Here is a 15,422-nt window from a genome sequence, read left to right as displayed (position 1 = left end):
CAGCCAAGTGTATTGAAATAGCTTTTTAAATGATTTTTCAACATTTCTAATTGTAATATATTTCAATTTTGAAATATTGTTTTGACGGACTGATCTCCAGATCAATCCCAGATACTATTGATCTATTTTACACTATTGTATGTTGATATTGTAAATATGAATAAACTCTCCTGTCACAGAGTTTGTTACCTTGCAGGTACAGCATGTCAATCTCAGGCTGGTTCTTGATCTTACGGCCATTCTCAAACTTGCTGCCAAAGCTGGAGGTTTCCACAAACGCTCCAGTGAGGGAATAACCGGCTTCACATGGAGTGATCTCAAACCAGGGGTCTGCAGACAGAAACCCGTCCATATAACAGCTGCCACAAAAACATTAACTCTGTTTTTTTTTCTCTCTCTCACACACATACACACACACACACTGTCACGGAGTCACTCACACCATCCACTCAACCATCTGCTCCTGTTCCATCCACTCGTTCACAATCACCGGAGTTCTAATCAACTGCACACCATCATTAACCACCAGTATATCTAGCCTGCACTCACTTCAGTTCTCTGTCTGGTCTCGTCACTGTTACACAGACTCTACCCGGTCTTCCTGTTATACCACTTGCCTGTTTCTCGTCTGCATTGGAAAATTCGTTTTCAGTTCATGGTCTGCCGTCTTGGATGTCCTGTTGCCTCTCATCACCCGTGTTCATCGTCAGCTAAGTCCCAGATAATCTGGCTCACCATATCACCTGTTGTGTGTCGTGTCTACTCAGTTCTGTTCAATAAGCATTCTTTACACATCTGTCTGATCCCTTCTGTGTTGTGACAGAAGACCAGACCACATCATGCAGAACACCGAGAGCACAAGCACGGACCCGTTTGTCTAATTGGTAAATGCCATTCGAGACTCACTTCCACAACCACCTTCCGCTGCTGCCTCTGCCAGTCCCATGGCCCGCCCAGCGACATTCACCAGCAAGGCGGAGGATTGCAGCGGGTTCCTCCTTCAATGTGCCCTGTATTTCAAAATGCAACCCCAACTCTTCCCCATGGAGCGCGCTCAAGTAGTATTCATGACCTCCATGCTCTCCGGTCGCGCTCTACAGTGGGCACAGGCGTTGTGGCATTCCAACTCCCCCGTGACTGTCTCAGTATCAGGTTTCACCGATCACATGAAGGAAGTCTTCCGACAAGCCACTTCAAATATCTCCGTTCACAATCAACTGTTTAATCTTCATCACGGTACAGAATCAGTCAGTCAATATGCAATAACCTTTCGTACTCTAGCAGCCTATAGCGGTTTGAACGAAACCGCTCTACTCACCACCTTCCGACATGGTTTGAACCCAGACATTCGTCAGCTGATGGTCGTCTATGATGACGCCATGGGAATCGAAAAATTCATCCAGAAAACCGTCCTGGAAAACCGACTGTTAGCATGCTCACCACAACAAAACCCGTTGTATCCTCTGCCCGCTACAACATCTGTTGCCCTTCCAGCACCAGAGCCCATGCAGTTGGACTCCAACCATCTCACCTCTGCGGAGCATCAGTGAAGGTTCACTAACCATCTCTCTGTCTCTATTGTGGGGGAGAGGGACATATTCTCCATAACTGTCTACCATCCGACCACCACACCCAGCGTTGAGTACCGTCCATCTTCCGCCCAAAATTACCTCTCTGGTTCGAACTCTGTTCCTCATCGACTGCAGCTGCGAGTGGACTGGAATTCAGGGGAGGTTTTTCAATGGGGAGAATCCTGCTTCCAACACTGTTTATCCACCATCGTCAAGCCCAGCTCTCCTTCTTGACTCCGTTCTGATCCTGATTCAGCCATCTCCCAGTGCCCCACCACCTTTGAAAGCCCTGAGACGGAACGCAAGTTGGAAATCCCCCCTGAATACCAGGCGTTCCAGGATGTGTTCAGCAAGCGATTGGTGACGCAATTACCACCACATTGGCCATGGGACTGCGCCATCGACCTGCTACCTGGGGCGACCTTGCCCAAGGGGAGGGTGTACCCGTTGTCCATCCCGGAGCAGAAGGCCATGGAGGAGTACATCAGAGAGGCTCTCCAACAGGCGTTCATCCGTCCATCGACATCCCCTGCCCCAGCTTTTTCTTCGTCGGCAAGAAGACTGGAGGCTTGCGGCCGTGTTTCGACTACCAGATCCTGAACTCACAAACCATCAAATTCAGCTATCCCCTTCCTCTGGTCCCAGCAGCCTTGGAACAACTTCGTGGAGCTCGCATCTTCTCTAAACTTGACCTCCGAAGTGCCTATAATTTGATCTGTATCCGCAAGGGAGATGAGTGGAAGACCGCCTTTGTAACCCCCTCGGGGCACAATGAGTACCAGGTCATGCCGTACGGGCTATCCAGTTCACCAGCTGTCTTCCAGAATTATATGAACAAAATCTTCAGAGACTTTCTCAACCAGTTCGTCATCGTCTATATTGACGACATCTTGATCTACTCCAGAACTCTATCTGAACATCAACATGTGAAACAGGTACTCCAACGTCTACAAGAACACCAGTTGTACCTAAAGTTTGCGAGTTCCACACCTCCTCAGTCCACTTCCTGGGTTATATTATCGACCACCACGGCATCCAAATGGAACAGAGGACGGAGGACTCCATCAACAACTGGCCACAACCCACTACTATCAAGGAACTCCAGAGATTGCTGGGTTTTGCCAACTTCTACCGTCGATTCGTCAAAAACTACAGCTTCATCAGTTCCTCGCTCACATCTCTCCTGAAAAACCGTCCCAAGTCTCTGTCCTGGACACATCTTGCCCACACCTCCTTCGAAGACCTCAAGACAGCATTCGCCCCCGCTCTAGTCCTCCGTCATCCAAATCCGGAACTCCTATTTGTCGTTGAGGTCGATGCAACCACCACTGGAGTCGGGGCGGTGCTGTCTCAGCGCAGGGTTAGCCTCTACGCCTCCATCCATGTGCCTTCTCTAAAAAGCTGTCCTAGGCGGAGCAGCATTATGACATCAAGAATCGTGAACTCCTCGCGATCAAGTTGGCCTTAGAGGAGTGGAGACACTGGCTGGAGGGAGCAACTCACCCATTCGAGGTCATCACAGACCACCGGAACCTCGAATATCTGAAATAAGCCCAACGACTCAACCCTCGTCAAGCCTGATGGGATTTGTTCTTCACAAGGTTCGACTTCGTAGTCCCCTACGAAGTAAGCCAGGGAGTAAGAATTGTAAAGCAGATGCTCTCTCCAGTCTCCATCATCCAGATCCTGAACCCGTTACGCCTGAAACCAAATTCTCCCTCCAGCCATGATTGTCAGTCCCATCCAATGGGCCAGCCATCAATGAACAGATCCGTCAAGCCACCTTAACCGAACCTGCTCCGCCGTGAGGTCCTGAGGAACATACTTTTGTACCATCTACCCTTCATCTGTCCCTCATGGACTCCGCACACAACTCTCCGGGCTCTGGACACCCAGGTAGCCAGCGAACCCTCTCGCTCCTCAACCAATGCTACTGGTGGCCCTCTATGGCCCAGGGTATCTCCCGATTTGTCAAGGGATGCTCAGTCTGTGCCATCAGCAACACTCCCCGTCGACTCCCAGAAGGAAAACTCACGCCACTACTTATTCCCAACCGTCCCTGGTCCCATCTGGGAATCGATTTCATGACAGATCTTTCTCAGTCCAACTCTCACACTTGCATTTTCATCATCGTGGATCGGTTCTCCAAATCCTGTAAGCTCCTCCCCCTCAAGGGACTCCCTACTGCCTTGGAGGCCGCAGAGACTCTATTTCAGTTTGTATTCCGTCATTTTGGTCTCCCAGAAGATATTGTCTCAGACAGAGGTCCCCAATTCATCTCCCGTGTCTGGCAAGCATTCTTCAAGCTCCTCTGCATCACCAAGAGGTGTTAATGAGGCCAGCAGGGGGTGCTCACCCTGTGGTCTGTGTGGGTCCTAACGCCCCAGTGTAGTGATGGGGACACTATACTGTCAAAGAGCACTCGGATGAGACGTTAAACCGAGGTCGTGACTCTCCGTGGTCATTAAAAATCCCAGGATGTCCTTCGAATAAGAGTGGCGGTGTAACCCCGGCATCCAGGCCAAATTTGCCCATTGGCCTCGGTCCATCATGGCCTCCTAATCATCCCCATATATACTGATTGGCTTCATCGCTGTCTCCTCTCCACCAGTAAGCTGGTGTGTGGTGGGCGTTCTGGCGCAATATGGCTGCCGTCGCATCATCCAGGTGGATGCTGCACATTGGTGGTGGTGGTTGAGGAGATTCCCCCCTTCTGTGAAGCGCTTTGAGGTCCCAGAAAACTCCTTACTCCATTCCAGTGCGTGGTAGGTTACCAGCCACCTCTCTTCCCCTGGTCCAGCGAACCATCTGAGGTTCCAGCTGTCAACCACTGGTTCCAGCAGAGCGAGAGGGTGTGGGACTCAGCTCACGTCCATCTCCAGCAGGCAGTGCGGAGACGCAAGGATCAAGCCGACGTACCACGGGGAGGTACCACGCCGCTATATCACCCGGGACAGTTGGTGTGGCTGTCCACCCGGGACATCTGTCTCCGCCTGCCCTGCCGGAAGCTGAGTCCCCGCTATATGGGTCCCTTCAAGCTGTAGAGGCAGCTCAACGATACATACATATTGTCTGGAACACCCTCCACACTTTAGGATCTCACCTTCATTTCATGCGTCACTCCTTAAGGATTACACTGACCCTTTATCTCCCCCCACAGAACCCGGTGATGGAGAAGATGGCGTACCTCCTCCTCCAGACCTTGCAGAAAATAACACCATCTACCGGGTCAACACCATCCTTGACTACCGACGACGCAGGACGCACCTCGAATCCCTCATCGACTGGGAAGGCTACTGCCCAGAGGAGCATTTCTGGGTCGCCAGAAATGACATCCTGGACCCCACATTGCTAACCCAGTTCCACCTGGATCATCCTGATCATCCGGCACCCATAGGTCGAGGACGTCCTCGTCGCCGGAATCTCCGGTCATCAGGAGCCGCCCGTGGAGGAGGGGGTACTGTCACGGAGTCACTCACACCATCCACTCAACCATCTGCACCTGTTCCACTCAATCGTTCACAATCACCAGAGTTCTAATCACCTGTTCACCATCATTAACCACCAGTATATCTAGCCTGCACTCACTTCAGTTCTCTGTCTGGTCTCGTCACTGTTACACAGACTCTACCCGTTCTTCCTGTGATACCACTTGCCTGTTTCTCGTCTGCATTGGAATATTCGTCTTCAGTTCATGGTCTGCCGTCTTGGATGTTCTGTTGCCTATCTCATCACCCGTGTTCATCGTCAGCTAAGTCCCAGATAATCTGGCTCACCATATCACCTGTTGCGTGTCGTGTCTACTCGGTTCTGTTCAATAAAATGTATCATTCTTTACACCATCTGTCTGATCCCTTCTGTGTTGTGAGACACACACACACACACACACACACACACAGACCTGCATCTTTGTTCTGTTTGCTTTGCTTGTCGATCGCGGTGTAGATGGGAAACGGGTCTTTACTCTTCTGGTCCCACTGATCTGAGAGTGTGTGTTCATCTATCTGAAGAGGAAAAAATATTTTTGCAGCTGTTATTTATGTTGGAGAGACCTGGGACATTTTTTTTTTCAGTCACAAGCTCAAGTAAAAAAAGTAAAAAAATAAACCTGTTAGGAACTCTTTTTTTTTTTTTACAAATCCTAAATTCAGATTTCCAATGGTCTCAGACTTTTGAACCACAATGCATGTGGATTTGCAGTAGTTTAATCAGAAGAATGTTACAGTATTGCAGTGGTTCCCAAACTTTTTAGATTAGTGTACCCCCTCTCTTCCACTTAAACTGCAGTCATACCTTTTCCATCAAGGGACAAGGTGAAACTAATATATTATGTAGACTCACTACATGCAAGTGAGATATTTCAAGCCTTTATTTTGTTATAATTTCCATGATTATGGCTTAAAGCTTATGTTACCAAAATAAGAATATTGTGAAAAGGTTTTCATAGCTGTAAGCCATAATCATCAAAATTATAACAAATAAAGGCTTGAAATATCTCACTTTGCATGTAATGAGTCTATATAATATATTAGTTTCACCTTTTAAGTTGAAGAATTACTGAAATAAATGAACTTTTGCAGTTGCATTTCCCAGTTCATTTTTTTTGTTCTTTATAAATAACTTTATAAAATACATAGTTTTAAATTAATGTTTAATGGCAATTTAAATATGCAATGATGATAAAAATGAAGTGATGCTTTTAAATGTAAAACTAAAACTGCAGGTAGGTGGCAGTAAGTCACTGTCTTAATGAGGAAGTCATTCATTCATTCTGTAACAAAGCAGCTGTATTTATGAATGAATCATTGACTCTCACGATTCTTTCAAATACGCATACAAAATGCAGAGTCTTGCCGTTCAATTAATTCAACCCTACCTTAAAATAACTTAAAATACCTTAAAATATCATTAAAACCGATGATGCATTTCTAACTGGCAAAATACTGTAAATAGATGGCATCCAATCAAATAACCTTATCTTTTGCAGACAGTTTGGGAACCACTGCAGTATTGTACAGTAAAAAATAACACTTTTTAAGACTGAATAGTTTTGACTGAATTTTTTACAGACCTCTTTCACAGTTGCCGTAACGAACATCACTGCCCAGACGTCAGTCAAGCTGAATATGTCTTTCTCTTTGTAATATTTCTTCAGTTTGGCAATTGCATCTCCCCAGCTGACTGCAGGACCGCAGAGTCTCTGGATGATCTTGTCTTTCACAGTCTCTAGTTTGGTGGACCAGTCTGACTCCTGATATAAGGAGGCCATACACCTTCAGAGGAACAACACATGCTCTCATTTATGGCATTCAACCCGTGTGTGTGTGTGTGTGTGTGTGTGTGTGTGTGTGTGTGTGTGTGTGTGTGTGAGAGTGTGTGAGTGTGTGAGTGTGTGTGTGTGTGTGTGTGTGTGTGTGTGTGTGTGTGTGTGTGTGTGTGTGTGTGTGTGTGTGTGTGTGTGTGTGTGTGTGTGTGTGTGTGTGTGTGTGTGTGTGTGTGTGTGTGTGTGTGTGTGTGTGTGTGTGTGTACCAGGTGGATCCAGAGACTCCGCTCAGGTAAAGCACACAGTCCAGAAGACCTGCTTTCTGGAGTTGATCCAGGGATCCCAGCAAACCCACCATGGCTCTTGATCCTCCTCCAGATCCCAGTAATGCAATGTTTGGCACTTTGTACTGAAATGCAAATGGTTTAAATGGCCAAACAATTTATGTTAGTAATAATAATAATAATTCATTACATTTATATAGCCCTTTTCTCGGCACTCAAAGCGCTTTTACATAGAAGTGGGGGATCTCCTCAACCACCACCAATGTGCAGCATCACCTGGATGATGCGACGGCAGCCATATTGCGCCAGAACGCCCACCACACACCAGCTTACTGGTCTCCAGAGTGAGACAGAGACAGAGTGATGAAGCCAATCATTATATGGGGATGATGAGGAGGCCATGATGGACAGAGGCCAATGGGCAAATTTGGCCCGGATGCTGGTGTTACACCCCTACTCTTTTTCGAAAGACATCCTGGGATTTTTTGTGACCACAGGGGTCACCAAATTTTTTTCTCTGGGGGCCATATTATCGTTCCTGACTGTGAAGGGGGGGCCGGGGCTGGGTCAGCTATATAACATAGAATTGTATGACCCAGACTAAAATGACCACCAGCAGGCCTCATTGTGTAGTAGAGATTACTAGCCTGGCACAGCCATCCCCACTACTATGTCCAGGCACAGCCATCCTCCGAATCCTATCTTCTCTTGCTTGCCCTCGCAAGCTAGCATACCCTTTGTGGCGGGTTTCGTGGTGACGACGCAGATTATATTCTTTGAAAACCGCCACACTTTCTTTACATATGATACAAACTGCACGGCCCTTACACTGACCAAAAAAATAATCGTTGGTCCACTGTTCTTTGAAAACTCTGCACTCTCTATCAACTTTTCATTTAACGCTAGCCATTTTGCTGTCCTGAACACTGACAGTTATCTGACAGTTCTCTGCGCGTGCGTTATCTGTCACTGCTTGATCTCGAGCATGTCAGGTGATGAAAATTCGGAAAATTCTAAAAAATTTAACTGAAAAAAATCTACAAAATACCAGATGCAGACATGTTATTATTTTCCAAAAAGCAATAAAAAAAAAGGCCATTACGACTTTTGGGGGTTGCCTCATAGGGCCGGTTCAAGTAGTGGGGGGCAGAGGGGCTGGGGGGCCAGTCAAAGGGGGGTTGTGGGCCTGAGTCGGCCCGCGGGCCTTAGTTTAGTGACCCATGCCACAGAGAGTCAGGACCTCGGTTTTATGTCTCATGGGTAAAACCCTCTTAAGGACGGTGCTCTTTGACAATATACTGTCCCCATCACTACACTGGGCCGTTAGGACCCGCACAGACCACAGGGTGAGCGCCCCCTGCTGGCCTCACTAACACCTCTACCAGCAGCAACCTGGTTTTCCCAGGAGTCTCCCATCCAGGTACTGACCAGACTCAGCCCCGCTTAGCTTCGGTGGGCTACCAGTCTTGGGCTACAGGGTGATATGGCTGCTGGTCAGCTACAACACCATTTATAAATATCCAGGCAGATAAAGTATAGTATTACCTCACTGCAGCGTATCTTAAGTTTCTTCAGGCTTTGTAGAACATCTTTTCTCCTTCTGGCTACAAACTCCTCCTCGTTCTTATTCAGAGAGTGTCCGATTCTCACCGAACCACTGCGGAGACAGACAGACAGACCAGTGCTGAGTTTATACGGCTATTTTATTTATTTTTGAAAAGTTATTGTCAGAATTATCCAGTTTGTAGATGTTAGTTGTGATGCAATACGGTACTAATAATGAAGTGCACAGATTTAATCATAGGAGTGTGAGCAGAATAACCTTTCCTGGGGTTTAGATCCTCCCATCTATAAAACAACAGAGTCAAACATTAAAGTTGAAATCTATTATTCCAAAACTAACAGAGAAAATCCATTGAAAATCTACTTTACAGTTATTTTGATAAAATGAGTCATACCCCAAATGTCAATTATTAAGCCACAGTTTTGTGTTGGTAACTTTAAAACATATACTCACTGTTCTTGTATAGTATAAAATCCTGAGACTTCACCGACAGCCGTCGACTCTCAGATCAGACAGAAGAGGCTCTTTTATACGTATAGGACTCTGAAACTGAAGTCTAGATGTGTTGAGGAACCTGAACTTCAGAGATTAGAATGGTTTCAATGTAATTTCCATGGGTGTGGAGCAGGCACGAGCACAGGTAGGGCTCAACCTGTGCAGAGCACATGCCCTTTTTGCCCTTACACTCTGAAGTGCCCTTTTATTTTTTTTTATTTTTTATTTTTTAAATCAATGCTATTGGTCACCCTTTACATCTGTTTTACAAATATTTAGCCAATGAAAGTTCTTAAAAAGAGCTGTGTAAATCTTGTCCTGCTAACTCCGCCCCCTCTATCGTGACTGAATGAACTTAAGTTCCGCAGCAGATGAACGAAGTTTTGCACAGGTAAACAAAGATCTTGTTGTTTGAATAAGTACTAAACACTATGTCTATGAACGCTCATATTTTATTTATTTGATGTCTGACTGAGACATGTGGGACCTGAGAGAGAGGTCTAGCATTTGCCATCTCGTCATATAGATCACATAGCCTACACTTAAATAGCCTGTGCATACAGTAGCGTTTCATCTTTTATAAAATTATATTTTGGCCAAATGTATTTTACAACAGGAAAAACCCAGCGCCCATATAGCTACAGCAAACTAGTTTGCAACCTGTGGATGAAAATGTAATGTGATGGCGCCCGCGCCGTTTTAATGACATTTGCACACATTTGCTGGTCAAAAACCCCGTAGCTGCATTTGAGTTTGACTTTTGTAAAATGTTAACAATATATTGATAAGTAATAGGACCTACAACAACATAGCCTATAATTTGTTTATTACCATCGGAAAATCCTAAGCACGGTGCGCCCCCGCGCTGTTTCGCACTGGAACTACACACAGCGTCTGAGTGATCCTCGTCACCTACGTACTAACATATATTTCTAAGACATATCTTCTTTGATTTATGATTGCTGACACACTTCATTTATTAATATTCAATCATGTTATGGTAATAATATTCAATTATGGTTAATTCAAGGCTGTTAATATGCACGAATTTAGCTATCTATTTTTTTAATCTATAGTAGGATATTCTCCGCTCGTCCTCACATGTATAAATCTAGTAAAACATGTTTTTTTAGGGCTTTAGCTAAAGAAGCCCTGAAACCCTGTATATCTATATTATCTTCTTATTATGTTTTTTTATTAATAGTGAATAAATGTAAAGCAAAAAAAAAAAATTTGTGTTATTGAATTTGTCATGAAGATGTGGTGTTTCTTCCTTTTATTTAGGCTTACTAAATAATTTTAATATAACAAAATTTGAATAAAAGGGAGGGGGGTGTCCAGTTTCAACACATGCTCCTCAAAAGGTCTGTGCACGGCCCTGGCCCGTGTTATGTGTTTGAACTATATGGAGGTGAGCATCAGAAACAGATTAAATTAAATTAAAAATTATTTTCTCAAGGAAAAATACCTTTTTGGTTGGTTTTGCTGTGTTGTGGAGACATTACCTCTGCATCTAAATAAAGTGTGAAAAGTGTGTTTTACAGCTTTTCTCAATCGATTTAACACACTGGTCACACTTTATAACAGGTGTAAAATGTTCTTAAATAAGGAAATAAGTGCAATGTAGTTATTGTGTTGAAGTATTGAGGTGGGATACAGGTCAGACAGGTTTGTGGGTGTGATCAGGGAAGGATCAACTAGATGTTGTTGCTCTAGTAATTAGATCCAGTAATTACAACAGAGAGAAAAACAGGATTTTCTAATTATAATTAGAAAATCCACAGGTTCAAAGTTGATGAAACACCTGCAAACTCATTCACATAATGCATATAAAATAATAATACATATAATGTTCATTTTCTATGTGATTTTACTTGCTTGTACTGTACATATTTATATTTGACACGTTTATGATTTTGGTGTGTGATTTTGGCTTATATGTGGCTAATCATTGATGTTTGTGTGTAGAGTTACTATAAAAAAAAAAACACATTTTTAGAAGAGTTAAAATAGTTTTGCATGAAGTGTTTGCTTTTGCAAGAGACGTGTGACGTTTTTGATAATAGGCTATTAACAGATGCAACTTTTGATTTTAATAATGTATTAGTAAACGTATTAAATGCTTTAGAAGCACTGATCATTGTTAGTTTATGTCATGTAACATTTGCAAATAAATCACTCTTTCTAATACAAGTTTAGGCCGTTATTGCAAATCTCATGCACTCTTTTTGCAAAACTCTACTCACGTATTCTTTCAAAACCCGAATGTTAAAGCTACAATATGTAAATTTTTTTTCGCCGCTAGGGGTCGCTAACCTCTGACAATAACAAAGGCGTAGCTTGATGACGCATACGCGGAATTACGGAACTTGTTGTCATGCCGATGGTTTTAATAATCTTTATGGATGAGTGAATACATTGATGTTTTTATTATGACTGTGGTGTGACGCGAGTGCTAATGAGAGACAGATATCAGCGCCACACGCGAGTGTAAGGAATATAAGGATATAAAGGAATAAGTTGAACTACCCGCAAGTGCTGAATTAATACTCACACAGGTCAGTTTATTAGACGAATGAAACTGCGCTGCTTCACTCGCTCTACACTATCACACTAAACTACATTTGAGTGTGTTAAAGTTATAATGTTATTCTGTGTGCTAGTTTGTTGGCTATATGAGACTAGCAGTAAGCTAGATCAACATTAGAATAACATACAGATCATATTCTAACAGTTCATCATGTCATCATGGAGCTGTATAGCATTGATTAGTTTTATGTACTGTACATGAGCTCACCTGTCTAATAAAGTATGCAATAGCTCTTTATCGAGCTATTGACTCTGTCGAGTCGAAGTTTGTCACGGACGTGAATATTTTAATGGCCTCAAGTAACACTTTTAGTGTCTAAGCATTTTTTTTAACTGTACAATACGTGTAATTGTGTTTTAAAATAAGCTACTCAGTACTTTGTTATTGTGAATTATTCTTAATTTATTTATTCTCTTTAATATAATTTTTCCTTTCTAAAAAAAAAAAAAGCCTGCTTAATTTCAGAAGCTCTTCCAGGTTTGTGAAATCACACACACAGAGGAGCATTTTCAAGCTCACTCCGGTGTGCAACATTACAGTGCGATACGTTTTGTTTTGTTTGGTGGGTGTGTCAAAAATGTCCGCCCACTCAATAGCTTGTTTGAGATTATGTTTGAGATGCGCCTCGCCTGAACTGGAGGCGAGAGTCGGCGGCTGCAGTGATGAGGAGGAGTGGGTTCACTGACTGAACTTCTCTCTTCTCGCAGTGGATCAGCAACCGGCGAGATATCGCGGGATTCACGCAGTGTTGCTAAAAAACTGAATGTAGCCTAATTTAAGTTCTGTTGCTTTTATATAAAAATAAATATAATGAACAAGACCTCCAAAGTGAGAGCGGGGCACACATATGTTAAAATTGTCTAACCAGTAACAACTGAAAGGATAAGATCTCAACTAATCAACAGATAGCCTACATTTAAAGTCCGCGTGAACCGGAAGTTGCAAACGACTTTTCTGTTGTGACGCATTTGCGAGTGAAAGGGAATATTGAACAGAGGGTTTTACTTTAGCGCTCCTCCTCTCCATCTCTCGCCCACAGCAGAGTAACGGGTTGAGGGTTTAAACAACCCAAGTCGTCAAGCCTATGTCATCAGAAAAATAACCAATCCAGACCCGGAAGTAACTTTTCAGACTTTGATTAAAGATAACTTCAGCAAACAATTTTTTTCCGTGTATTAACTTGCACGGATTAATTGTTCACCACAAGACTAGTAATATCCGCTAACAAAGTAAATAGGGTCAATTTTGATTTCATGCCGACTTTAATGTTCATATATGATTCCTAAAAATGTTTTATTCATCATGTTGTGCACTTGTTCCAACCAGCCCCAGTATTGGGGTTAGTTGGCACATGCAATGGGGTTGGATGGCACAGATGCTATAGTTACAAAGAATGAGGAGACAAATATAAAGAACTATAATATAAATATAAAGAAAGAGCATTTAATTCCAACCAGAAGCAGAAAAACATTCAACAGAATTTCTGCCCATTTTTAACCAAACCAAATGCAAATACAGTTATTATAGTATATGTGTGTGTTTGTGTATGAGTGGCACTGAAGACAAACTTCCCCAGGCCGGTGTAATGAGCAGATCCAAGAGCAGCAGTTTTATTAAATAAACTCCAAAGTGAACAACTTTACACTTATGTAAGACTCGGGAACAGGACACAGGAACAGCCAACATACACGTTAAGAACTCACCAAGACTCTGTGTGTGTGTGTGTGTGTGTGTGTGTGTGTGCATGCGTGCGTGCGTGCGTGCGAGCGAGCGAGCGTGTGTGAGTGAGTGAGTGTGTGTGAGAGAGAGAGAGAGAGAGAGAGAGAGAGAGAGAGAGAGAGAGAGAGAGAGATGAGTGGCACTGAAGACAAACTTCCCCAGGCTGGCTATTCTCTTAAGACGCTAAATGCCCCAGACAGTTATTATATTTATGAATATACAACAAGTAATAGTATTATTATAATATGATGATGTATATATATATATTATAGTATATAGATATACTGTATATTACATATAGGCCTACTATATATTACATATTATATACTGTAATACAATATTCATTATTTTTAACATACGTAAATTGTGTGTGTGAGTTTGTGTGTGTGTAGTATTAGCAATAACATAAATAATGCAGTATGCTGTTAGGCTAACTAGCATGTCAACATGTCTGTAGTCAGATGAGTCACAGTTCTGGCAGATGTAGACTGAAGCCAAACTTCCCTAGGTCGGCTATTCCCATGACTCTAAACAAACCAGACAGTATTCCTCTTCATCTTCATCAGACTCAGATGATGATCTCCTTTTCCGATTGTTTTTAGGAGCTTTGGATGGAGCTTTCAGTTGTGGCTTCTTCTTTTTTCTTTTTTTGAAGAGTCTCTTCTATGTTGCTGGCTTTTGTTCCTCTACTTGTCGCTCGACTGGTGTGTCTATCAGGATGGCGGCCTTCCTCTTCCTCCTGACGGCACCACCAACTTTCCCAGGCCCAGCCTTAGGGAATGGGCGCAGCTCTTCTGGGGTTTGGTGACGTCTCCCAGTACGAGCAGAAAAACCACTTGGTCCGGGCACAGCACTGTCAAGGTCAGGGTGAAGCTGTGGCACAGCATTGTCTGTGTCAGGGTGCAGCTCAGCAGGGACAGCAACGAGATTGGCATTTGTGACTGGGTTTGGCCGGTCTGTAACATAAGATGGGGCGAAGGCCTCTTCTGGAAAAACATCCCTGTTATATGGGGAAAATTCGAGTCACCCTGAATCCTGGTTGGATGTTATTTGGGGTTGCAGCCAATGGGTATGCTGTGGCAACGATTCCCAGCACATCATATATATATAAAAATGGTTTTGCCAGGGTTGTTCAGCATCCATGAGTCACAGGTGTTGATATACACAATGCGATTCAGAGGCTGTAGCTGATGGGAGCGGTGTGGGCAGAATGATAGCATGACTACACCATTTTCTTTTGGCATAGTTCAAGCCACAGACAGAGAGATGGGACTCATGGTTGTCAAGCAAAATGAGACATGGCTTCTCTTTTTTGCATTTTGTATTCTCCACAAAATGCTTCAGGAATTCAACAAAGTGTTCTCCTTCATCCATCCTGACGGGTTTGCACTTCCTTTGCAACCAGTAGGTCCGTTCAGAATGAGGTTTTCCCTGAAATTTACCCTGGGGAAGACAAAATATGGAGGAAGGCTATTCCCTGTGGCTGAAACTGCGCAGGCAAGGTTTAATGAGCGACCCTCGTTCTGCAGTGTTACGAACCCCACTATTAAAGGATAATTCCGGTATTTAGCACTTTGAGTCTATTTTCTAGTTTGTTTTGGATGAACTAGAGTAGTGGACACAGAGATGTTGACGATGGGTCCTGTCTCGACTTTTTGACTCTTTTATAATCACCTTTGACCGCTTCAGAGTGGCTGTCGACCGGCATGCACAAACATGTCCTTAAAACAACCCTTAACGTTCGTTTTCAAAACTGTGCAACTCACCGTGTGGTTACATTTACACCTGGTCACATAAATGTGTTTTTGTCCGGTTTCGTCTGGAATGCGACCCAGACCTATAGTAGTCTACTTTCTATAAATTCAAGAAAACTTGCATTCTCAGACCTTGAATTAAAACCATAAATATTGGCCATAATAATAAATGTTAAATTGA

General features: G+C 43.5%; 1 protein-coding gene across 1 annotated transcript in view; it reads right to left on the bottom strand.

The window, feature by feature from the left end:
• LOC306994767 (cytosolic phospholipase A2 gamma-like) overlaps positions 1 to 14,707 on the bottom strand; it is a gene marked incomplete at its 5' end in the record, with an annotated part of 34,797 nt that extends 20,090 nt beyond the window's left edge. The window contains 8 exons of the mRNA XM_079605560.1: positions 190 to 330; positions 5,473 to 5,571; positions 6,639 to 6,844; positions 7,102 to 7,244; positions 8,665 to 8,776; positions 8,942 to 8,967; positions 14,178 to 14,473; positions 14,611 to 14,707. Of these exons, the coding sequence (XP_079461686.1) occupies positions 190 to 330; positions 5,473 to 5,571; positions 6,639 to 6,844; positions 7,102 to 7,244; positions 8,665 to 8,776; positions 8,942 to 8,967; positions 14,178 to 14,473; positions 14,611 to 14,707 (1,120 nt within the window). The remainder of the gene's footprint in view (positions 1 to 189; positions 331 to 5,472; positions 5,572 to 6,638; positions 6,845 to 7,101; positions 7,245 to 8,664; positions 8,777 to 8,941; positions 8,968 to 14,177; positions 14,474 to 14,610) is intronic.
• Between the last annotated feature and the right edge of the window lie 715 nt (positions 14,708 to 15,422).

Source organism: Phoxinus phoxinus (assembly GCF_949152265.1).
Source record: "Phoxinus phoxinus genome assembly, chromosome: 3".
Classification (NCBI taxonomy): Eukaryota; Metazoa; Chordata; class Actinopteri; order Cypriniformes; family Leuciscidae; genus Phoxinus; species Phoxinus phoxinus.
The sequence above is the reverse complement of the archived record's forward strand: the minus strand, read 5'-3'. Positions and strand labels throughout refer to the sequence as shown.